The sequence below is a fragment of the Corythoichthys intestinalis genome, chromosome 20 (genome assembly GCF_030265065.1).
Source record: "Corythoichthys intestinalis isolate RoL2023-P3 chromosome 20, ASM3026506v1, whole genome shotgun sequence".
NCBI classification, from domain to species: Eukaryota; Metazoa; Chordata; class Actinopteri; order Syngnathiformes; family Syngnathidae; genus Corythoichthys; species Corythoichthys intestinalis.
The window spans coordinates 7699541-7724185 of record NC_080414.1 but is presented as its reverse complement, the minus strand read 5'-3'; the positions used below and the strand labels follow the sequence as shown (position 1 = coordinate 7724185).

The following is a 24645-nucleotide window of genomic DNA, read 5'->3' as shown; positions in this document are numbered from 1 at the left end:
TTTTTTTTTTAATGAATCACGTTAAAATATTTAATGCAATTAACGCATGCGCTGCACGACCCACTCACGCATTGTCGCGTGCAATCCATAATGGTGCCGTATACCTATATATGGAGCTAACAGGCAGCGTAAAATGAGTAGAGAGAATTTTGGGAGTCTTTGGAGCCTCTTTTTAATTGGCTAAAGCCTTAAAATCCCTCTCTCAACAATTAGATATATCGTGGGAAGCAATGTGGGGAAGAACGGTAGTGATTGATCTTTTCCTTAACACCCTATGTTACTTTCCAACGCAGAGAAGATATATCAATTGGTGCCACGACGCACAGTCATGGTTGCACTTCCCATCATGCATTTGGGCAGAACAGTTAAATGGCTACAGTATCATTTACTGAAAGCTCAACAAATACACTAGATGGCAATATTTAGTCACAATATACAAAGTCACATTTGTCCTTTAAGAATTACAAGTCTTTCTATCCATGGATCCCTCTCACAGAAAGATTGTTAATAATGTAAATGCCATCTTGAGGATTTATTGTCATAATAAACAAATACAGTACTTATGAATATGTATATATTCGCCCAAGTTTTATTCATTTTTTTCTTAATGCATTGCCAAAATGTATATGATCGGGAAAAATTATCGGGAATGATTGGAATTGAATCGGGAGCAACAAAAAAAAAAGCAATCGGATCGGGAAATATCGGGATCGGCAGATACTCAAACTAAAACGATCGGGATCGGATCGGGAGCAAAAAAACATGATCGGAACAACCCTATCCAGCTGTGTTGTTTTTGGCAGCATTTTCGTCTTAGTCTTTTGGACAAAAAGACTTTTTCTTCTTAGTCATTTCAAAATGTGTTGTCTTCATCTGATTTTCGTTGACGAAAACTCAAGACTAGTTTTGCCTAATGTTACTCAAAAAGTTTTTGTCCAAAAATAAAGGTTTCCACTTTTTTCCAACAATTTCCAATGAACATTGACAGAAGAGCACACATTATAGCATCTACAAAGACAACCCCCACTTCCTGGTGATAATACACTCTATAATCAGCAAAACATTTCAGTTAATTATCCCCACCTAGAAGCTTTGTACAATGAGTAAAAAAAATTGTCATTGAGTGAGAAGTGGAAAATGCTTGCCATTAGCACTAACGTAATACTAACGCGAATGCAATGCTAATGCTACGAGTTACATTTAGTGTGTGATGATCACTCAGCGCAGACCTTTAAAGGCTTAAGCAGCATTGCATATTCTCTCTTGCCAAGATAAGAAAACAAAACTTGCTGTTTGTAGCAAAACAAACAAGCCTGGAGAGGAGAGGACACCGGTGAGTTGGGGGCTGGGGTGCTGCAGCACGTCACACGTCACACAACCAGACACTGCTACGAATCTACGATGCAGGCTAACTACACATAAAATGTCACACATTGTGAACGTTTGACAGAAACCATGTCGCATTTTTGTCTCGTCAGACGAAAACTGACATTTGTTTCATTATGTTTTAGTCTCCTAAGACATGTTTTTAGCTTAACATCTCGTCATCGTCATGAAAAAATTGTTTGTCGACGAAATATTATCGTTAGTCATCGCTGACGAAAACAACACTTCTGTCCAGTAGTTGTTTTTTTTTTTCTTAGGAAAATAATTCAAGTGGTTAGTACAGTACATAGAAAATTATAGGTGCAAATTAATCGATTAATTTGAGTAATTTGATTAGGGGAAAAAAGCTTTAAATCAAATTTTGCTACTTCGAGTATTCATTTAATTAAGGTGGGCGTTATAATGTTTTTTTTTTTTTTTTTTTTTTTTTTTTTTTTAAGTGTTTGCATTTTGTTTTATTGATTTGGGTGGATACATTGCCCTCTAGTGGCAACAGTGAAAAAGACATTACTCATTTAACATGGCTGAATCCAGCTGCTCCCTGTTAAGACCGACATAAGGTAATTTTTTTTAGCTAATGTTTTTAGATGCATTTGTAATTTAGTTTTTAGGTATATTTAGCTGTTTTTCTGGGAATATGTGTTTGAACGATTTGTTAATAGCATTGTAAAAAAAAAAAAAAAAAAGGAGCATTTTATAGCATTTAAGCTAGCAGACTTTTGCTATGCAAGTTAGCAGATTGTTCTTTTGTTGGCCTTAGATCTCCTAAAATTTGTTCTGCAATGCATTAAAAGTTCCTAATTCGATTACTCGATTATTCGAACAAACTAGTTGACAAATGAATCGACTACTCAAATAATCGATAGATGCAGCCCTAGAAGCAAATCACAACAATACCAATGTCTAAATCTAATTTTGTGTTGCAGCAATTCGCTACTGTGACCGCTGTCAAGTGATCAAGCCGGACCGGTGTCATCACTGCTCTGCGTGTGACATGTACGTTTTTATTTTCACTTTTCATTGGAAAGAAAAGTAGCAGTTTTACGTCTTTCTGCTTGTTTTATCCATCTCCTCCTTACTTTACTTCATAGGTGTGTGCTGAAGATGGACCACCATTGTCCCTGGTACGCAACTGTCAGTGTTTACGCTGAATGCATTTTTTGTGTCACAGGCCAAAAAATTAGGTGTACCTTCAAGAGTTTTTTTTTTTTTAGTTTTGATTTACACTAACAGAGAGGAATGACAGTGTCAGAAAACTAAGGATTGTAAGAACATATTTAGGTTATTAGCATTGGATGTTACATTTCCAGTCAAAACAGAGATGAATGCAGCAAAAGGACAGGACATTGTTGTTTTGGAATCTGAAGGCTATGTTAGGCATCCGGAATGTTGAAAGTTGGACTAATTTCTGCGCTTTGGCTAACTGGACTGGGTACTAGAGGTGGGAATCTTTGGGCACCTAACGATTCGATTACCATTACGATTCAGAGACTCCGATTCGATTATAAATCGATTATTGATGCCCCCCTCCCCCCATTTTAAAAAAAAAATGTTTTGTATATTTGTTCCAAAATTGTTCAAAAATCCTCTCAGGCTAAACAAACCAAACTACTATTTTAGTATCAAGTTACCGGTTAAAAACAGTAAATAAAGAACTCAAGTCCCCATTCTGTATCAGCAACTTTAAACCACATTCAATTAATTTAATGTTGTGAATCAACCGTTAAAGTTGTTAAAATTGCGCCCGTTGTTCCATAATTTCCCTCATGTCTACTTTCGACATGTGAAAGTTTTAAAACTGTTTCATCATTTAAAGATAGATTCAAGTCAAGATTTTGCTGATTTAGGGGTATTTTAGATAAAAAGTAATTAGGTTCTCTACAACAGAGCCTTCTATAGAAGTCTACTGCTTTAAGATCTACTATAGCCGTATGTTGCCGCATGTTTGTAGCAACTAGCAACTGGGCGCTGTTTGTAGCGGCTGACGGCCGCAGTCAGGTATTTTTTATTTTTTTTACCTAGCGGCATTAGCTGCACATGATATTTACTCTTGGTCCGTTCCTCATTGCGTCCCGAAGACCGCGCTGACTGCGTTTTATTTCCGCTTTACCTGGTATAATTCAATAATCGGAATTTGGATGTTTGTGAATCGTTCTCGAATCTTCCACGGCCGAATCGCGAATAATCTAAGAATCGGAAATTTTGCACGCCTCTACTGGGTACTAGAGCTGGGAATCTTTGGGCACCTAACGATTCGATTACGATTACGATTCAGATGGTCCGATTCGATTCTAAAACGATTATAGATGCAATTTTTTTTTTTTTTTTTTTTTTTTTAAATGTTTTGTACATTAGTTCCAAAATTGTTCAAAAATACTCTCAGGCTAAACCAAACTACTATTTCAGTATCAAGTTAACATATAGTAGTAAACAAATATACAAAAATAACAGTAAATAAAAAACTCCAGTCCCCATTCTGTATCAGCAGCTTTAAACTACATTCAATTAATTTAATGTTGTGAATCAACCGTTAAAGTTGTTAAAATTGCTCCCGTTAATCCATAATTTCCCTTTTGTCAACTTTCGACATGTGAAAGTTTTAAAACTATTTTAAAGATAGATTCAAGTCAATATTTTACCGATTTAGGAGTATTTTAGATAAAAAGTTAATTAGGTTTGCTTGGAAGGTTCGCTACAACAGCCTTGCAGAGAAGTGTACTGCTTTAAGATGGCGGCCGTTTACTACGTCTGCATCTAGCTTTTTGTAGATATGCTGCAAACGCTACCGCTACCGTAGTGCATCTAGTCTTATATAAATGATATCTACCGTAACATTATGTGGATGACGTACTTTTGTAGCAGCTTCAGGTATGTTGTTGTGTCTTTTTATCTCGTGGCATGAGTTGAGCTAGAGCCGTGAGTTGAGCATTGGCATTACCCGAGGGGCCGGGTAATGAGAAGCAGGATGTTTAGCTACTCTCGCTCCGTTGCTCATTGACCGCGCGGCGCGCTGAGTGTGTTGTACTTCCGCTTTACTTGGCATATTTCAATAATCGGAATTTGGATGTTTGTGAATCGTTCTCGAATCTTCCACGGCCGAATCGCGAATAATCTAAGAATCAGAAATTTTGCACACCTCTACTGGGTACCATCTTGAAGATGTGGGCACTTTGGTTTGTACTTGTTTAATTTTGCTGTTATACTACCTCACTTATTCACTTCAGTTTTTCAGTTATTCACTGAACAGACTCAATGTTTTTTTTACTGTTCTCAACTTGGATTGAATTGTCAATTTTTAGGAAAGTCGTTAGAGATTTTCTTCATATTATCCAAATTGGTGTTCTTGGAATAGAGTTTCTATTTTCCTATTATTTATTTTTTTATTTAATACATATTTTCTGTACTGGAGTGCCACGTCAAATTTCGTTGTAGACAACATTCTTGCTGACAATGACAATAAAGTTGTATTCTAGACCACATACAGTGGTACCTCGACATACGATTGCTTCGACACACGATCTTTTCGACACCCGACGTAAAATTTGACTCGCCATTTGTTTCTACATCCGACGACATGCTTGAAATACGAAGACATGACAGCACTTTGCTGTGCTGATGTACAGCAAATTTTTTTAGGAGGCAAATCAACACAGGTTTCAAAAAGGTTGGTACAGGTGGTCAAAGAAGGAAAAAGGGAAAGCTTACCATTGAAATGTAGATGCAAATTATAGAAAACATAACATAGTACATCTAGGTTGCTATTTGATGACATCTAGTGCGGAGTGTAGAAGTGTTGTCGGGGCATTAAAAAAGTTAACATACGCCGCAGAAGTCATGTCTGCTCATTACTGGAAGCAATGCGCAAAGGAGTAGAAGGAATAAATAATTAATAAATAATAATTAAGGATTTGTCTGCGAGCCAGATGCAGCCGTCAAAAGAGCCAGATCTGGCTCGCGAGCCATAGGTTCCCGACCCCTGATGTAGACGCTTACAACATAGTCCAGTCTGACCTGTAGAGGTATATGTTCATTATGCTTGGTACATTCATTTCTATATCGTTTTGCGTTTGTGACTGGATAAGATTTGTGCAGCTCTCAGCTTATTCTCTGAAGCAAGGTCATAAACAGATAACACAGCTGCTGAGTAAAATTCCAATTTCTTGTGAGCCACTTCATGGGTTAACGTGGGGGCTTGCCAATTCGCATTGGAAATAACAAAAAGTGCGTTGAGAGTTTGGGACACATCTTCTTGAAGGCACTCGAGGACATCTGTCCTGGCCGGCCAGCTCAACAAATGAGTGTATCTTAGGTGATGATTTCTTTCTTTTTGTTTCTAAATTGTGCGTCATTATCTTCTGTTCTTTAAGGGAATATAAGAATTTGTGAAAAAAACAAAACAAATTTTTTCTTCTTCAGACCTTAACCTGTCTGTCTTTTTCCAGGGTGAACAACTGTGTAGGGTTCTCCAACTACAAGTTCTTCATTCTCTTTTTGGCCTACTCGCTGCTTTACTGCCTGTTCATTGCAGCCACCGTGCTGCAGTATTTCATCAAGTTCTGGACTGTGAGTATGAGTAAAGACACCCGCGTGCACCCTAGAAAGTAGGCTTGCTTGGCGATGTTTTGCTACTTTAACAAGCTCTACCCTTGTTTATCAAAGCCGTAACTCCTGCGGCAGAACTGTCGCTTTTCCTCCTTTTCTCTAGAGGTCGACTGAGATGGGATTTTCAAAGGCCGATACATATTTTTTAAAAAGACATTCAGTCAATTGTAGATAACTTAAGCTGATTTTTGGAAGCAGATATTTGAGGCCGATATGCTTTGATTTATGCTTTATTAGAAGCAGGTTGATTATGGAAGGCAATTGAAACCCTAATTATATACCGTAATTTTTTAACTTCACTGCTGGCCAAAAGTATTGGCACCCCTGCAATTCTGTCAGATAATGCTCAATTTCTCCCAGAAAATGATTGCAATTACAAATGCTTTGGTAGTATTATCTTCATTTATTTTGCTTGCAATGAAAAAACACAAAAGAGAATGAAAAAAAATTTAATCATTATCATTTTCCACAAAACTCCACAAATGCGCCGGACAAAAGTATTGGCACCCTCAGGATAATACTTGGTGGAACAACACTTAGACAAAATAACTGCGAACAACCGCTTGCGGCATCCATCAATGAGTTTCTTACAATGCTCTGCTGGAATTTTAGACCATTCTTCTGTGGCCAACTGCTCCAGGTCTCTGAGATTTGAAGGGTGCTTTCTCCAAACTGCCATTTTCAGATGTCTCCACAGGTGTACGATGGGATTCGGGTCTGGACTCATTGCTGGCCACTTTAGAAGTCTCCAGTGGTTTCTCTCAAACCATTTTCTAGTGCTTTTTGAAGTGTGTTTTGGGTCATTGTCCTGCTGGAAGACCTATGACCTCTGAGGGAGACCCGGCTTTCTCACATCGGGCCTGACATTATGCTGCAAAATTTGTTGGTAGTCTTCATAATGCCATGCATACGGTCAAGCAGTCCAGTGCCAGAGGCAGCAAAGCAACCCAAAAACAGCAGGGAACCTCCGCCATATTTGACTTTGGCTCTACTTTAGCTCTACTTTTGTCTCATCTGACCAGAGAGCATTCTTCCATAACCTTTTTGGCTTTCTCAGGTAAGTTTTGGCCAACTCCAGCATTGCTTTTTTTATGTCTCTGGGTCAGAAGTGGGGTCTTTCTGGGTATCCTTCCATAGAGTCCCTTTTCATTCAGACGCCGATGGATAGTACGGGTTGACACTGTTGTACCCTCGGACTGGCAGGACAGCTTGAAATTGTCTGGATGTTAGTTGAGGTTCTTTTTCCACGATCCGCACATTCTTTCGTTGAAATCTCTAGTCTATTTCTGTTTTCCGTCCACATCTAGGGAGGTTAGCCACAGTGCCATGGGCTTTACACTTATTGATGCGCACGGTGGACCTTGAGCAAGATACTGAACCCCACGTTGCTCCTGGTGCTGCGTCACCAGTAGGTGGATGGCGAGATAGTGTAAAGCGCTTTGAGCGCCTTGAAAGGTGGAAAAGCGCTATATAAGTATAACACCATTTAACACCATGTTGAGTCAACTTTAATCCATTTTAACTGGCTACAAGTGTGATTTAGTTATTGCCACCACTTGTTATGTGCCACATGTAAATAACAGGTGCTGTTAATTACACAAATTAGAGAAGCATCACAGTTTTTCAAAGGGTGCCAATACTTTTGTCCTGCACATTTTTGGAGTTTTTTGTAAAATGATAATGATTTTTTTTCCATTCTGTGTTTTTTCATTGCAACCAAAGTAAATGAGAATATTAATACCAAAGCATTTTTAATTGCCATCATGTTCTGGGAGAAATTGAGTATTATTTGAAAAAATTGCAGGGGTGCCAATACTTTTGGCCAGCAGTGTATCTGCTATATATTCTTGACAAAAGTCCATATATCGGCTGATCGATATATTGGTCCTTTGCTTTTCTTTCGTGGCTTAAATTTTCCCATTTGCCTGCTCGCCATCCTTTCCTGCCTATTCTCTCCCAGTGTTGATAACAAGTCTCGTCTCTGTTTGTACTAAAGCTTTGCCGGAGAAAATCGGCTGAGAACTGCCCAAAGGTAACATGGCCATCCTGCAAAGCCTTTGCGCTGCCTTATGGGTCATCTTTTTGTCGTGATACGCGCATGCCCGCCTCCATGCCCATCTTTACCCTTTATAATCATACCATGTGTTTTCGATGCCTCTCTCATATTTCACTTTTCCCGTCTCTTTTTCTCCCCAGAATGACCTGCAAGAGACTCACTCGCACGCCAAATTCCATGTCTTGTTTCTCTTTTTTGTGGCGGCCATGTTCTGCATCAGTATTCTCTCCCTCTTCAGCTACCACCTGTGGCTCGTCGGAAAGAACCGCTCCACCATCGGTAAGTAAGGGTGGGAACCTCTGGGTACCTCATGATACGATACGATTTGCAATACAAGGTTCATGATAACGATGATCTCACAAAAAAAAAAAAAAAAAAGACATTTCAAATAGGGTTGTTCCAATCATGTTTTTTTGCTCCCGATCCGATCCCGATCGTTTTACTTTGAGTATCTGCCGATCCCGATATTTCCCGATCCGATTGCTTTTTTTTTTTTTTTGCTCCCGATTCAATTCCAATCATTCCCGATAATTTTTCCCGATCATATACATTTTGGCAATGCATTAAGAAAAAAATGAATAAAACTCGGACGAATACATACATTCAACATACAGTACATAAGTACTGTATTTGTTTATTATGACAATAAATCCTCAAGATGGCATTTACATTATTCTTTCTGTGAGAGGGATCCACAGATAGAAAGACCTGCAATTCTTAAAGGATAAATGTGACTTTGTATATTGTGACTAAATATTGCCATCTAGTGTATTTGTTGAGCTTTCAGTAAATTATACTGCAGCCATTTAACTTCTGCCCAAATGCATGATGGGAAGTGCAACCATGACTGTGCATAGGGGCACCAATTGGTATATCTTCTCTGCGTTGGGAAAGAACCTAGGGTGTTAAGAAAATGATCAACTACTACTGTTCCTCCCCACATTGCCTCCCACCTTATTTTTAATTGCTGAGAGAGGTATTGTAAGGCTTTAGCCACATAACAAATGACTCCAAAGGCTGTCAAAATTCTTTCTACTCATTATACGTTGTTTTTTAGCGCTAATTATAGGTAAAACGGCGTCTTTATAGATTGTACACGACAATGCGTGAGTGGGTCGTGCAGCGCATTGTTAATTATTTAATGTGATTCGTTTTTAAAAATTAATTACTGCCGTTAACTTAATAAATTTGATAGCCCTACTTTAAGCCAAAACTACTCTGGATGAGGGTAACACATTATGTCTGTAACGTTAAATGCAATTAGAAAACGATTCAATTAAAAAAAAATATATATATGTATATATATATATATATTTATATATTAAAAAAAGGCATGTCCGATATTTTTTTGCTGATTCCGATACTTTGAAAATGACGTGATCGGACCGATCGGGTCCGGCATCTCTAATTTCAAATGGTCATACTGTTGACCAAAAGGTTACTGTTTTTGACCAAATAACTTGCTGATCATAATCCTAGCATTCCTACACAAATTCTCCATAAATTGTATTTTCTAGTTTGTTAATGTGACGTTTTTTTGTCGTTTTTTTTCTTAGAGGCATTCAGAGCACCCGTCTTTAGGACCGGGTCAGACAAGAACGGCTTTTCCCTTGGGTTCCGGAAGAATATCGCTCAGGTGTTTGGAGACCAAAAGAAGTATTGGCTACTGCCAGTTTTCACAAGGTTAGCGTTGTTTTTGGCAGCCATTTTAATTTTCGTCTCAGTCTTAGGGTTAGGGTCTTTTGGATGATAAGACTTATTAGTCTTAGTCATATTTTAGTCATTTCAAAATGGGTTTGTCTTCCTCTAGTTTTTGTTGATGATAAACAGACTAATTTCACCTAGTTTTAGTGGAAGTTTACTCAATAAAGTTAAACTCCAAAAATAAATACTGTAAAAATTGTATGTAAAATATAGTTGTCCGAGAGTTTAAGACAGGGGTCGGGAACCTATGGCTCTTTTGACGGCTGCATCTGGCTCACAGACAAATCTTCAATTATTAAAAAAAAAAAAAAAAGTTTCGTCATGTAATGGGAAGGGTGCTAGGACCTCGGGGGAAACCTGGCGGGCGTAAGAGCCACAGGGGAACTGTTAAAAAGAGCAACCAGTAAGGGGCGCTCACATTTTTTTATATGCAAGCCAGTGATCAGGCGACATTCGGGTCGGGACACTACAGACACTTCAGGTGCGGCTGTGGAGGACGTTCGAAGTCTGATGATGCGTGTGGCAGTCGGTTGAAATAATAGCGATGGATCTGTAGCGTGGTGCAGACAGGGATTAAATGCTTCAGTCAATTTGGCTTTATTTTCGTTTTTCTTTCTCAGCTGAAACATGAGAAAAAACAACGTCCGTCTCGCATTACTGCCAAGACGGCTCATTTCTTATTCGCTCTAAAATGCAGATTCTTATATAATTATATGAATAAACAAATGCAAGTTTTTGTGACAAAACATTTTAGACACTACTAGCATTCACTCGTCGTCCGCTCGCCATTACGAACACATCTGCAGTCACACATAAACATACTGTAATAGCCCCGAATGTGGAAATAGGAAGGAGAGGAGTCGGTGATTACTTTCCCACTTTATTGTGGCAACCATAGAAATAATAAACAAAATAACAGTGACATCCGCAACATGCTAACTCCACTCTCACGCCATACGCTCTCGCCTCCTTGCTTCCCGCTACGTCACTACTTTGCCATCTGATGGCCTCTTCAAGGGCCCACAAATAGTTACGGACATTACACTACTTAACGATGAACATATTTCTGAACTACATTAAAACACAGCACAATCACAATCATCATAAAATAAAGCAATCTGCTAATATACACAGTCAAATTATACTTTTTCTCACCTTAAACAAGAAAAAAAATACTAGTTTACAACGTCCGTCTCACATTGGTCTAAAATGCGAACATTTATAGCCCATGCACGCCACGTAGCGAACGCCTCCCCCCTGCTGGTTTAAAACCGTAAGTACAACAGTCTATCTGTGGACACAAAATATTAAAATAACTATTTTAATATTATTTAATAATTGTTATTTAATTTATTATCATTTATTAAAGTTTTTAAAAAGAATTCAGAGACTTATTGTTCTTTAAAAGTGTTGAAATTACATAAAATGCACATATTACTTGTATTTTTAGTTTTAAACATATTGTATGGCTTTCACAGAATTACATTTAAAAATATGTGCTGTTCATGGCTCTCTCAGCCAAAAAGGTTCCCGACCCCTGGTTTAACCCTTTAAGGTCTGGGCCTATTTTGTCTGATTTTGCATGCCTTTGAAGTTGCCTTTATATTTCAAAGACAGAATTGTTTACGATGGCCTGGTTTGGTCCCTTTTTTTGTGACACCTTGAACTTCATGTCCAAACTGTTGTTTCCTTCACTGACCAATTATAAGTCATAATTTTGGGCCCAAAAAGACCAAAAATTCCAAAATCGTTTTGTCAAAATTTTTAATATTGATGTCCAATTGACAACCAAACATGCGTAACGAACCGTTTTGAAACTTTGTAATATTTATTCAACATGTTAGGATGAACATTCAACCAAAAAAATTTAGAATAAATAGTCTTTTATTTGACAATTCAACATAAACAACAGGTATAGCCATAGGCGTTTTTTGCATTTATACATGCTCTAGTCAAAACAGGTTATATACAGCAGACCAAACAGTGAAGAACAGTGAAAAAATATACCATCTAACACAAAAAGTGTTTAGAGGCCATCTCTTTATGAGTTTAGGTATTGCGGCCCATCGCCTGATGAAAACTATATACACACAATCAAGCTTCTTGAACACACATTTATGTACACAAATTGAGAAGACTGATTGTGGGAAAAAAATATATATATATATAACATTGGGGAAAAAAGTATTTTCAAAAATATTTACAATAAACAAGTTACATTTTTTTCAGGCATGCCACTCCGAAAAGCAGTTTCGTCCTGGAATTAGACACAGGGCTACATCACAGCCCACACTTCCATGGGGTGTCGGTCCTCTTTCCACCCTTCCATTTTCATTTCACTTTACTTTCATTGTCACTATAAATGTACATGAAACAAAAGTCAGTATTTATGAAAATAATAAAGTATAAAATAAAAATATATACAGCAATAAATAATAATGGAAATCTATATGTATGACAATAGAAAGAATACCGTAGCTGAATATGTGCTACATCCCTAATCTTCATATAGAAAGAAGACCACAAATTATACTTTGATCTGATATGCACATCTTATTATTACATACACAAACACGCACTTATACTGCATCAAAATTAACTTTGTCTTGCAATATCAAAAGAAACTTTTACAGCATAAAAAAAAAAAAAAAAAAAAAGTGAGTTGGCTTACCTCTGCTCGTCGATGGCGTCACCCACGTGTTCAAATCCGTCACTATCTTCACTCGAGGACTCTTCCGAAGAAGACGATGATGACGAATTTGGACCACCCTCTTCCTCAAGTTGATCAAAAAGCACAATTGCTTGCGCTAAATTTAGTTTTCCGTTCATCCTCAAAGTCACACAAAGTCGTCGCTCGCCCCCTCGCTGCTTCAGATTCACTCCTCCCTCTCGTTCGGTGGAACCTCGCGCGGCAGTTATATTTATAAAAAAAAAAAAAAACGCATTTTGTGCTTCCACTGTGACTTCGAAAGGGTTCGTTTGATTTGTGTTTTTTTCATGGAGCTTCCGTTTTGAAAAAGGACAAGAAATGATGGAAATATAGACATAAACAAATGATCCATGCAGCGTTTTAATGTTTTTTTGAGAGGACAATAAAACTATAAAACTTAAATGACAATATCTCACGTTTTAGTTGGTCGATTGACTTCAAATAACAACGAGAGTAAACCGCAACTTCCGCACTTTAAAACGAGACCAACCAACGGCATGTGGGTGACGTAATTAAAACGCGAGGGTGCTTCAAAGACGACGTGCGCTGAGGACGCGCCGGCGCGTCCTTCGACTCTCAAGGGTTAAGAGGACGCTCACCATTAGCAATAGCCTAATAGTAACACGAACGTGAATGCTATGCTAATGCTATGAGTTACATTTAGTGTGTGATGATCACTCAGCACAGAAAGGCTAAAGTAACTGCACATTTTCTCTTGCCAAGAAAAAACGAATGGAGAGGACACTAGTGGGTGAGTTGGGGGAGGCGCAGCACATCACGAGTGACACAACCAGACACTGCTCCAATGCGAGCTAACTACACATAAAATGGCACACATTGTGAACACGTGACAGAAACTGGCGCATTGTAGTCTTGTCAGACAAAAACTGACATTCGTGTCGTTATGTTTTAGTCTCCCAGGACATGTTTTTAGCTCGTTATCGTTTTGTCATTGTCATGAGAAAATTGTTCGTTGACGAAATATTTTCGATTTAGTCATCGCTGACGAAAGCACTGCACAAGGTGTTGTCTCACTTAAAACAAAAACGTTTTTTTCGCTGTGAACTTTTGTGCGTAGCTGTTTCTTGAGCTGACTTTGCTTGCTCTTTGCAGTCAAGGCGACGGCGTGACGTTCCCTACTCGCCTGGTCAACATCGATGTCGAACAGCCTACAGCTACTTTGCACCCGGACCATAGTAAAAGGTGATCATTCAGAGCTTATTTTTGTGGAGGTTTCCAGGTTGGTTTAATCGTTTTGTTTGCAGCGAAGTGACCGTGAGCCCCCTAAGCGAGTCGCAGAATCGCCTCTTGAGCAACGAGCAACTCACCAAAAGCATGGGGGACCATGTGGTTCATAATCCTGGTAAATCAGGTGAGTTCCTCTTCAGAATACTGAAAATAAACGTGTAGCAGTTGTCAGAAACGTTGGCTATACTAATATCGTTGGAACAGCCAGATAGCAGATGTGATCTATACACTTTTGTTACATATAACAAACAATTGGTTGATCATTTCGCCTCCAGTCGTCTTTTTTTTTTTTTTTTAGTCGCATAAACGGTACCTTTTTGTACCTCATAGTGTCTTATTTTTTCCTTTACTTTATTAATATGATGTGTTCTGTCCTCACTAAACATGAAGTTGTTCAGCTTTACAAACATCAAACAAGGCAATTGTGCTTTTTGACGCCTTTTCCTTCCTTCACTTTTGACAATTTGTAAAGCTGTAACACACATATGTACACTTATGTTCAAAATGACCCGCATATTAAAAATAAAACACTTGACACAAAACAGTTGGTGTTCAAACGTCCATCTAGTCTGATCAATATGTAGCTTTAGTACTTTAAATTAGCCTAATTTGCCTAACAAAATTCCGCTAGCTTAAATGCTACGAATGCTAACGTATTTACAATTGTCATAGCAAATCGCTCACACCTAACTCCACAAAGAGTAGCTCCAAACGTAATTACAAATGCATTCTCAAACACATATTAGCTGAAACAACTAACAGCCATGTGTGGGCCAAACCAGAGCGCAGCAATCCTTTATCCATGGCAGACTTCGGCGTCTGCTAAGTGATACAAGGCGACAGTCCAGCCAGACCCAACGTTGCCACCAGTGGGCAGTGTATCCTTCATCATTGAAAAAAAATACAATACTTTTGGACTTTTTGGATAGTTAGTTCCAACTTGCCAGTGTAGGAACTAGTGCTGCAACGATTAATTCGAGAAATTTCATTAGAAAAAAATTTGAATTACATTTTGCTGCTACGAGTATTGATTTAGTTAAAGTGGCATTGTGATGGTTTGTTTTGAAGGTGTTTGCATTTAGTTTTATTGATTTAAGTGGATACACTGCCCTCTAGTGGCAACAGTGAATATGACATAACTCATTTCACTAAGTCCAGCTGCTCCCTGTTAAGACCAACATAAGCTAGATTTTTGTTTGAGCTAATGTTTTTTAATGCATTCGTAATTTAGTTTTGGGTATAGTTAGCCCTTTTTTGTGGCAATATGTGTTTTAACCATTTGTTAGGAGCATTGTGATATAAAAAAAAAAGTTAAGCATTTAAAAGCATTTTATAGCATTTAAGCTAGCGGACCTTTGCTATGTAAGTTAGCCAATAGTTTTACTTAGATCCTCATTTATTTATTTTTATATGGTTTGAAGTTCAGTTCAGGTATTTTAATTTATGTTCCTTATCCGATTACTCGATTATTCGAACTAACGAGTTCAGCGATCAATCGACTATTAAAATAAGATACCTGCAGCCCTAGTAGGAACGGAACACGTTAGTAACCGGGGACTACATGTATTCACATGTGAAGACTGAGGGGAGGCAGGTGGAGCACTGCCCCCCTTCGTGGCCGGAAAATGTCATTGCATGTGTTTGAAGTCATTGTAGTTAATCATAATCTGCTAGGGTATATAGTTTTAAACAAATATATGGCGGAAAACACTCAGGTGACTTGAAGTTCTGCTCTGAGACCCCCAATTTAGCCAACTTTCAAAATTGTCCGATATGCATGTGTGATACATCATTGGAAAGCTTAAAATCTCAATTTTCTGGGGGAAGAATAATTTTGAGCAGGAGGGAATTTAAAAAAATATATATTTTTTTTAAACAGCAAAACCCTAACCGGGCGGTGAGAGCACACAAGAACAGAATTACAGACGCCATGACTTTAACTAGATATTATCGCGTGCGTACTTTGTTTCAATCCAAAAACTCCATGTAGCATGTATCACTGAGTTTCAAGACACAGCTGTGAATGGCCACAGCTGGACTTTTTGGGGATTTTATGGGTGAAACATGGTCATATAACAAGGGTCGCAAAGCAGAAATTGCAGACATCAAGGAGTGGTCGAGATTTTCTTTTTCATATATTTACCCTTTTAAACGTTATTTTTTTCATTTTTTTGTTTGGATCAACTATCATCTAACATATCGGAGAAAATGCGACAGTAACAAAAAAAATACAATTAAGCGATAGTTATGAGGTCGATATCCATGACTTTTTTACAGAGGCCATTTTTTTCATTGTGACATAATTTGTTTAAAAGTTTAAAATATGTTAGTGAATAATTTTTAAATTTTTTTTTTTTTTTTAATAAACCAAAATGTGAGACATTAATGAATTATTCTAAGCTAAAAACGACAGACATTTAGAATAATAAATATAATTAATTACCTTCGTTTTATGGCTGGGTTGAAACAAAAGCGGTTGCGCGACGTCTGTAAACGGGGGTTTTCAGGGTAAAACGGACAAATTAAAAATAGTTCAGGAGCTTCATGTGCCATGAATCTGCTCTGGCAGCATATAGACATATCGTTCTATCAAACACAACAGTTGTTTTATCTTAAAATATAGCAGTTTCTTTTAAAGAGGGGTGCAAGAGCAGAAACTGCTTTTTCAGTCTTGTCTGTGTTTTCCGCCATATACTGTATATGTATACATATATGAAATTAAATTAATTGAACATGATGCTGTATTGAGGTGGATGCATTATAGTCATGAATTTACAACTCTAAAATCTGTTAAAAAACATATTTTGTTTACAAATGGTGGGCAGGGGCGCGTAATAGACATAATTATTTCAAGTTTTCATGACTATATCCTTTAGGGCTGCAGCTATCGAATATTTTAGTAATCGAGTAATCGACTGAAAATTTTATCGATTAATCGAGTAATCGGATAAAACTTTTTTTTTTTTTTTTTTTTAGGTAAAGAGCAATTATAAATATACATGAGAAAAAAAAGACATTTAATCCAATATTGAATCATTTTCAGTCAATCAATGTCTTTATTTTCGATGTACATTGTTGAAAACAGCCAACAATTGCATCTAAGATGTGACTAGAAAAACAAATTCACTGCTTTCACTCCAAAAACTTCTAGATCTTGTAAAAAAAAAAAAAAACATGTTTCTTACCTAAAAATGTAAATACGCTTGATAACACACATCACTTGAAAGCTACGTGTTTTTCCAACGTGTTTCAATTTAATTTTTAAGTTTTAGTTTTAATTTAGTCTAAACTGTAAGTACTGGTAGGATTTTGAGTTTTTGCAGTGTTCAAAATAAATGTATGATACCAGCTGTATTGGAGCACATTTATTCAGCAATGACTACTGAGCTAAAACTGACAGTTAGCTTTATTATGTTTTAATTTTACACCCTCATCACTCTACAGCGCTATGTTTTTACAGATTAAATAAAGCCTGTATGTAAGACACGTTAGCGACGCATCGACAGTGGTCATAATCAATGGAAACCTAGCCCTCCGAAGGGCTAACGTTACATGAGCGAGTGACAGTAACGTTATATTTATTAGCGATGAGAAGTCCACTGCTTAAAGATGGCGGCTGTTTGCTAACGCTGCCCAGACGCGGATCAGTCTGTCATTTCGCATCTCATCCTAAATGCATGCGATATCTATGAGACGCATCGGACACTACCTGCTACCAAACTAGCATCATGCGGGCGTAGTTTGTAGCAGCTGTCGGCTGCAGTAAGCTTTTTTTTTTTTTTTTTTTTTTTTTAATTGCTTCTTCCTCTACGCACCTGACGTCAGCGCGTTGTTCCGCATTAAAAGTAGTCCGGGCAAAACGTGATGCTTAAAGCTGGCAAAATTAAACGATTCCTCGAGGTGAATAAAATTACTCGGATCAGTTTTTAAACTCGAGTTACTTGAGTTGCTCGAGTATTCGTTTCAGCTCTAATATCCTTAAAATCTTCAAAAATGAGCTTCATGAGAATCACCCAATGATGTCTTCTGTTTGGTTTCGCAGCTTCAAACGACACCACCACCCTCTCCATGGAGAGCGAATCCTAACCAGGTGATTTGCTCTTCCGACTTGTGCAACAGCAGTGATTAAACTCCCGCCTCATTGGCAGTTTTCTCCTCCCTCGCCACAGGAGCGACGCCTCAATCATCCAGTCTGATGCCTTAAGCCGCGCGACACTTTTGCTCATCACCATGGTGACGGACCCTCCGTGCAACCTCAGAGTAACTATGGAAATGCATTCCTTTCGCCTGTTGAAGCACAGAGTCCACGGCATTGGTGTTTTTTCCCGCATTTGGCAACACCAGCTGTCCCCGTACACACACACAAACACGCACACATGTATTATTATTCTTTTACTGGAATATTTATGGGAACGGAAATGCAGGAGTTAAAAGCTGCTTTTTTTATAATTAGTATTGTTTTTTTATTTTTTCGTTTTGTTTGTGCCAAAAGCTACCTGGATCCACATTCAGATGGTCTCAGCACAAATCTGCAGTCAAATGTATGAGGAAAAACTGGATATTTACCTTTTTGTGTTTTTGTGAAGAATCCAATGACGATAGGATCATTGTTTTTCTTCTCGGAACTTTGATTTTGAACGATTTTCGGAGGGAGAAAACACGATTTTTCAGCACAGATGTCCCAGACGCGTGGGTCAACGGACTGTTTTTGTCTGAGCACAAGATGGTGCGTTTGCACTGCAGAGATCATTCATGTCCATCATATAGTGATAAAGCAACACATCTTTGGTGTCTGCGCGTGTGTTTACAATATGCAGCCTTTCTGTTTTTACGTGCTTGCTTATCTAGAATTCGTCCTTTATGTTCTGTACCGCCCGCAGTCGTTGACGAATCTATTGCCAAAATAAGGGCTTGAACCGTCAGGAGTTTAAAACTTCTGAACCACAGATGTTTACAGCATATTTAGCTTAGTTTAACCATTGTGGGCCCAACCACATTAAAAGTCATTGCGCGTTTTTTTTTTTTTCCCCAAAATGGACCTGTCGTATTGTCTTACTATGACCAGCAGATGGCAATGTAGTGTTAATTTTGCCTCTATTACACAGACCTAATGTTTTTGAATCGTGGATTAAAATTAAAATGAAAAAAATAGTCGAATTATAATGACGTAACATCACCAAGTCACTTTGGCCTTGTCTGCTTGTCCGAAACGTAGTTCGTGTTGATAGGTGAATCGTCTCGTGTCCGTGGCAACGCAGGGAAATCATTTATATCACAGTAGCTCCAATGTATGATTTTAATCTTTTGTACAGCAGTTTAATTTTTAGAACGATGACCTAATATACCAAGGAATTTTGTTACATATATGCAACATTTACCCTCACTCGCACGTTTTTTTTTTTGTTTGTCCGATCACATCTCTATCCTATCTTACATCTCATGCTGTATCTAAGTTTACAGCCATTTATATATTGTACAGAGTGGCCTGTGGTGTTGTACATTGTTTTTTTTATCATAGCTGTGCTACGTGTAAGCAAAAATAGATCGTATTTCATGTGGTGTCGCGGTTGATACTGTCGCAGTTTTGTTACCTGGCACCGTTCAAACAAGTGACAAGCTCATCATGAGTAGGCATGTGTCGGTTACCGGTTTCAAGGTATCCCGTGGTATGAAAACGTCAAGGATTTAAAACCGCTAAAATTTTCTGTCATATCGTCCCTACGGTATTAGCTATTTTATACAACCCCTAGCAAAAAGTGTGGAATCACCAGTCTCGGACAAGCACTCACTCAGACATTTTATCATGTAGAACAAACTCGGATAAAAAGCTTGGAAAAAAATAATGAATTGTTTCAAAAATGGAACTTTTGTTTGGTGCTGTTCCAGTGAGATTTACAAAGATAACTGCCTGAAGAAAACATCAAAATTCCCTCAGTCCTTGATGATATGGTGCTGCATGTCAAGCAAAGGCACTGTGGTTGAATCTTCTATAAATGCACAAGTTTACATTGAAATTTTAGACAGCTTTCTTATCCCTTCAATTAAAAATATGTTCGTCATTTTCCAAGATGACAATGCATCATGCCACAGAGCTAAAACTGTTGAAGCATTCCTTGGAGAAAGACTCATCCAGTCAATGTCATGGCCTGCAAATAACCCAGATCTCTACCCTATGGTGAAAATCAGGGGGAAAAAAATGTCCACAGCAAGGATGATCTGGCAACTGCAATCATAGAGAGTTGGCACCAAATTGATGAAGAAGCCTCATCAAGTCTATGCCTCAGAGACTGCAAGCTCTCATAAAGGCCAGAGGTGGTGCTACTAAATATTAAAGATCATTATTTCTTTGTTTGTTTCTCATGATTCCATATTTTTCTCCCCAGAATGGAGTGTTTCCATATATATTTCCCTGCACTTGGTCTATAAAAGTAACATTTACTGACCACCACCACGATTTTTTTAATTTAGTGTTTCTGAATGCTAAAGAGTTGCACTTTTGAACTAATTCCTTTTTTTTTTTTTTTTCCCAACCTTTTTATCAGTTTGTTCTACATGATGAAATGTCTGAGTGAGTACTTGTCCAAGACTGGTGATTCCATACTTTTTGCTAGGAGTTGTTGGTATAAAAAATGCAGGGCTCACCACTCCCCCTTAAGTTGTTGTTCAGTGTCAGTGTTGGCTGGGTCACATGAAACACTTTAATTTTTTCCCCCCATCAAAGAAAACAAAGTTACTGGTATGGGAATACTTTGGGTACAGGAAAGTTGCAGACAGCAGCGGCTTACGTGGGCCAACCGACATGTAAAATATATTTGCGGAAGGTGGCTACCAGAGAAGGCAATATCTCCAATATGCTTTCGCATTTATACAAAATTAAAGGTTACTAAATGCTGTCATGAACATTTCCCAGTAGCTACGAGAGTTAACTCCAGGGTGTGTAGTTTGTCTAGCAGTGGTAAAACATACTGTAACATCATCTTGTTAACGAGGCAGATAACGCGACTAATTAGCATGCGATTTTAATTTTATTTAGAATTTTTTTTTTTTTTAACTTGATACTTACTGTAATTTTCACACTATAAGGTGCACCTTACTATAAGCCGCCACCCACAAAATTTGACACGTAAACAGCATTTGTTCATAGATAAACTGCACTGGATTATAAGCCACAGCTGTCCTCACTGTATTATGGGATATTTACACCAAAAGATATCAATTGGTAACACTTAATTTAACAGCAGCATCTAAGACTGTCATAAGACCAAATGAACCACCATGAAGCTTTGATCCAATTGGCTGCAAAGCTTCATTGCTTCAAGAAGCTTCATTTGGCCATCACTGTTCGATTGGGGGAGATGGTCAACCTCTGCTGCCACCTACTGTCAACACTGTTGTCGTCCAACATGCCTCCTAGCCTGCATTGCAGCGCTACAGATGTAAATAACAATCAAAATTCATGTTCTGTGCTAATTATTTCTTCAGTTATTGTTCCAGTTCTTTCATTAGTTGCTACGTAAGGTACTTGGTAACACTTTATTTGACGGTGGCACCATAAGACTGTCATTAGGCAATCCTAATTATGACAAGACACTGCCATACGCATTAATGAATGCTTATGACAGATGTCATTTTTTGTCATCTGGCAAATTATCTCCATTTTGAACGGATGTAAAAGATCGTAGCTGGACATAAATGGAGTTTGTGACATAATTTGTCGGATGACGGTAAGCATTCATTAATGCCCATAATTCTGTAATGTCATAATTATGACTGTCTTATGGCAGTCTTGACGCCGCTGTCAAATAAAGTGTTACATATTAACACAAATCAACAATTAAGCCGCACTGGACATAAGGATTCAAAATGAGGGGGGAAGTAGTAGCTGCTTAAAGTCCAAAAATTACGGTATATTCCAATTTGCTCATATGTTGTTTTGAAAAATAAAAATCCTGTTCACTGGAAAAAAGGTTTGATGAACATCCAGACAGAAATCAATATATTTTAGAGCTGTAATTGCAATGCAATACCGTGACACTTGATGCTTAAGGTTATCACCGTCATAACCTCGTACCAGCACATGCCTAATCATGAGTTTATAGCAGCCCAACACTGAGCCTTCTCTAAAGGGAACAAACCAAAACTTGGTTAACAAATTCCGGTAACACTTTTTTTGACGGTGGGCTCATAAGACTGTCAAAAGACTAGAGAAGTCCCGATCGCATATTTTTGCACCCGGGTCACCTGATTTTGAGAATGTGCCGAGAACGAGTCCTGATCCGATACCGTAAAGTTTTTGGGAAAAAAAAAAGAAAAAAGTTCCAAAAATGTCACTGTCGCACCGTGCCGCCTTAATATGAATTATTTTCAAACAAGAATAGTATAGAAAAATGCTTGTCTTTATTAAATGCTTTATTGAGTGAGTCCACTCACGCTTTGACGCTCACGCTGCTGAGAACAGCCTCTCACTTACACAATGAGTTGCCACAGCACACTTATGCAAGTTTAACGATGATTGACACATTTGCGGCTTTGATCGTAGTGCTACACTGCAAAAACACACTTCTTTAAAGCTAGTTAAATTCCCTTGTTTTCAGTGTAAATCTACTAGAAATAACTGAAATTATCCGCAGGTGCTTTAAGTCAATTTTACTCAGATTTCTAGAAATAAGAAAATTAGCAAGCTGAATAAGATTAACAGATAGGGCTGCAGCTATCGATTATTTCAGTAACCGATTAATCTATCAATTAGTTACTTCAAATAATCAAGTAATCGTAATGTGCAACAAAGGCTTGCGAAGACTGGACTTTCAAAAGAGCATTAAATTGAAGTACCAAATAAAATTCCTGCATTTTCATTTAAAAAGAAATTAAAATACCTGAACTTAGCCTCAAACAGTATGGAAAAAAGTACTACAGGATCAAAGTACAACAAAAGAACAGTTGTCTAACTTGCACATCAAAAGTCCGCTAGCATAAATGCTACACAATACTTTTTTTTTTTTTTACAATGTTATTAACACATCGTACAATACCTCTAGACTAAATTATGAATGCATTATCATATTAGCTCAAACAATAATATATATATACTGTGTATATATATATATATATAATCTTATGCTGGTCTTGACAGGGAGCAGCTGGAACTTAGATGACTTGTGTCACATTCACTGTTCCCACTAGAGGGCAGTGTATCCACCCAAATGCATACAACTCAATGCAAAAACTTTTTAAACAAACCATTACAACGCAACCTTAATTAAACAAATCCTCGAAGCAGCAAAATATTATTCGAAGCTTTTTTCTAATCGAATTACTCGAGTAACCAATTAATCGTTGCAGCACTATTAACAGATTTATTTTAAGCAGAACATTAGTATATTTAATCTTTAAAGAGTTTTGAAATGCAAGAAATTAATTCATTCAAGAACCGATATTGTTCAAAATATTATTTGAAAGCAAATTTTTCTTGATTTAGGTGAAAAATGACCAATTTTTAGATGTATGGGCTGAATAAATAAAAAAATATTATTTACTTCAGTGGAATAATCTGACGCAGTAATCTACGAATTAGTCTTTCGCACTTGAAACAAAATGTTGAAAATTATTTATCTAAATTTAAGAAAAATAATCTGATTTAGACATGATAAATTTGCAGTGGACCATGCGTCTCTGGCAAGGTCAAAGCTACAAACCTGTCAATCATCGTTAACTTTAAAGCAACATTTAGTATCTTTTCAGTTTTGGTCGATTTTAGCGACGCCGGTGGACAAAAGAGGTAGTGTTTTGCCTTAAGGAAGACTTTGACGCGATCGGCCCAATTTCCAATCACGTGATCTGATCGGGACATCCCAACATAAGACCGTCATAATTATGACATGACACTGTCATGAGCATTAATGAATGCTTATGATCTGTAAGTATCATCTGGCGAATTTTGTCACAAACTCCATTAATGTCTAGTCCGCACCTTTTAGATCCATTCAAGTGCCAAAATTTGCAAGATGGCACCTAATGATATGTCATAAGTATTCATTAATGCTTATGACTGTGTCATGTCATAATTATGACAGTTTTATGACCGCACTGTCAAATAAAGTGTTACCCAAATTCATTTACAGTCATTACAAACAAGCTATTATTCCCCTCATTTGGAGCCATCATCCTCTTATTTTCTATAAATAGCCTGTAATCATTTTCTGGGCTGTTGGGCCTTGAGATCGATGCGTGCGTGTGTATTTTTGCACTTTGCTGTTTTGTAATATTATCGTCGAGACACATGGTTCAGTGCAGCGAACTTATATTTTGTTTTTTGTTTTTTTCATACGTTGTGCGATGTGCATCATGCCAGAATAAAGCCCCTAAGCATGGCGTCTCACTGTCAGAAAATGTGACTTTAGCCTTGTGTCAATGTGGTTGAAATTGAAGGTGCATCATGTTTGAAAGCAGCTTTACTCTGGTGTGTCCTAATAAATGAAGCCATAAAACCACGAAAAGCAGTGTACATTTGTCATTTTAGCATGAAGTCAGTTGTTGTGAGACGTTTTGTCCTGTTATAGGCAAATAGTCCAGACATACCAATTTGCTCCTTCAGTGTGCATGGATTAAATTCTCTGTCGTAATGACGGAAATCCATCAGCAGGGATTGGTGGTGGGTGGTATGAAAATGGAGGACTATGATTAATTTTTTGTTGGTTGTTTTCTGGTTTTTTTTTTTTTTTTTTGGTATATTATGACCAAACACAACTTAAAAAGGATAACGTAAAGTGCTCATTAACATCAACATGTCTACTTAGGAATGTTAAAAAAATGAAGTTTCAGTCAAATGATTGTTTCCCTTAAATCCACAAGTCGCTTTTTAATTTTTTTTTTTTATTATTAACATTATTTATTAGCGTAATTTTCAGACTATAAGGCGCACCTCACTATAAGCCGCCAC

General features: G+C 37.6%; 1 protein-coding gene across 3 annotated transcripts in view; it reads left to right on the top strand.

The window, feature by feature from the left end:
- The window catches only part of zdhhc20b (zinc finger DHHC-type palmitoyltransferase 20b), a 28069-nt gene extending 3668 nt beyond the window's left edge, over window positions 1-24401 (top strand). For 2 of the 3 annotated variants that reach the window (XM_057824753.1, XM_057824752.1), the window contains 10 exons: window positions 2313-2382; window positions 2478-2510; window positions 5829-5949; window positions 7985-8020; window positions 8185-8323; window positions 9601-9727; window positions 13572-13661; window positions 13724-13830; window positions 17749-17796; window positions 17876-24401. In XM_057824753.1, coding sequence (XP_057680736.1) covers window positions 2313-2382; window positions 2478-2510; window positions 5829-5949; window positions 7985-8020; window positions 8185-8323; window positions 9601-9727; window positions 13572-13661; window positions 13724-13830; window positions 17749-17792 — 767 coding nt within the window. In that variant the 3' untranslated portion in view covers window positions 17793-17796; window positions 17876-24401. The remainder of the gene's footprint in view (window positions 1-2312; window positions 2383-2477; window positions 2511-5828; window positions 5950-7984; window positions 8021-8184; window positions 8324-9600; window positions 9728-13571; window positions 13662-13723; window positions 13831-17748; window positions 17797-17875) is intronic. The other variant, XM_057824754.1, reaches the window with a different exon arrangement.
- The last annotated feature ends 244 nt before the right edge of the window (window positions 24402-24645 follow it).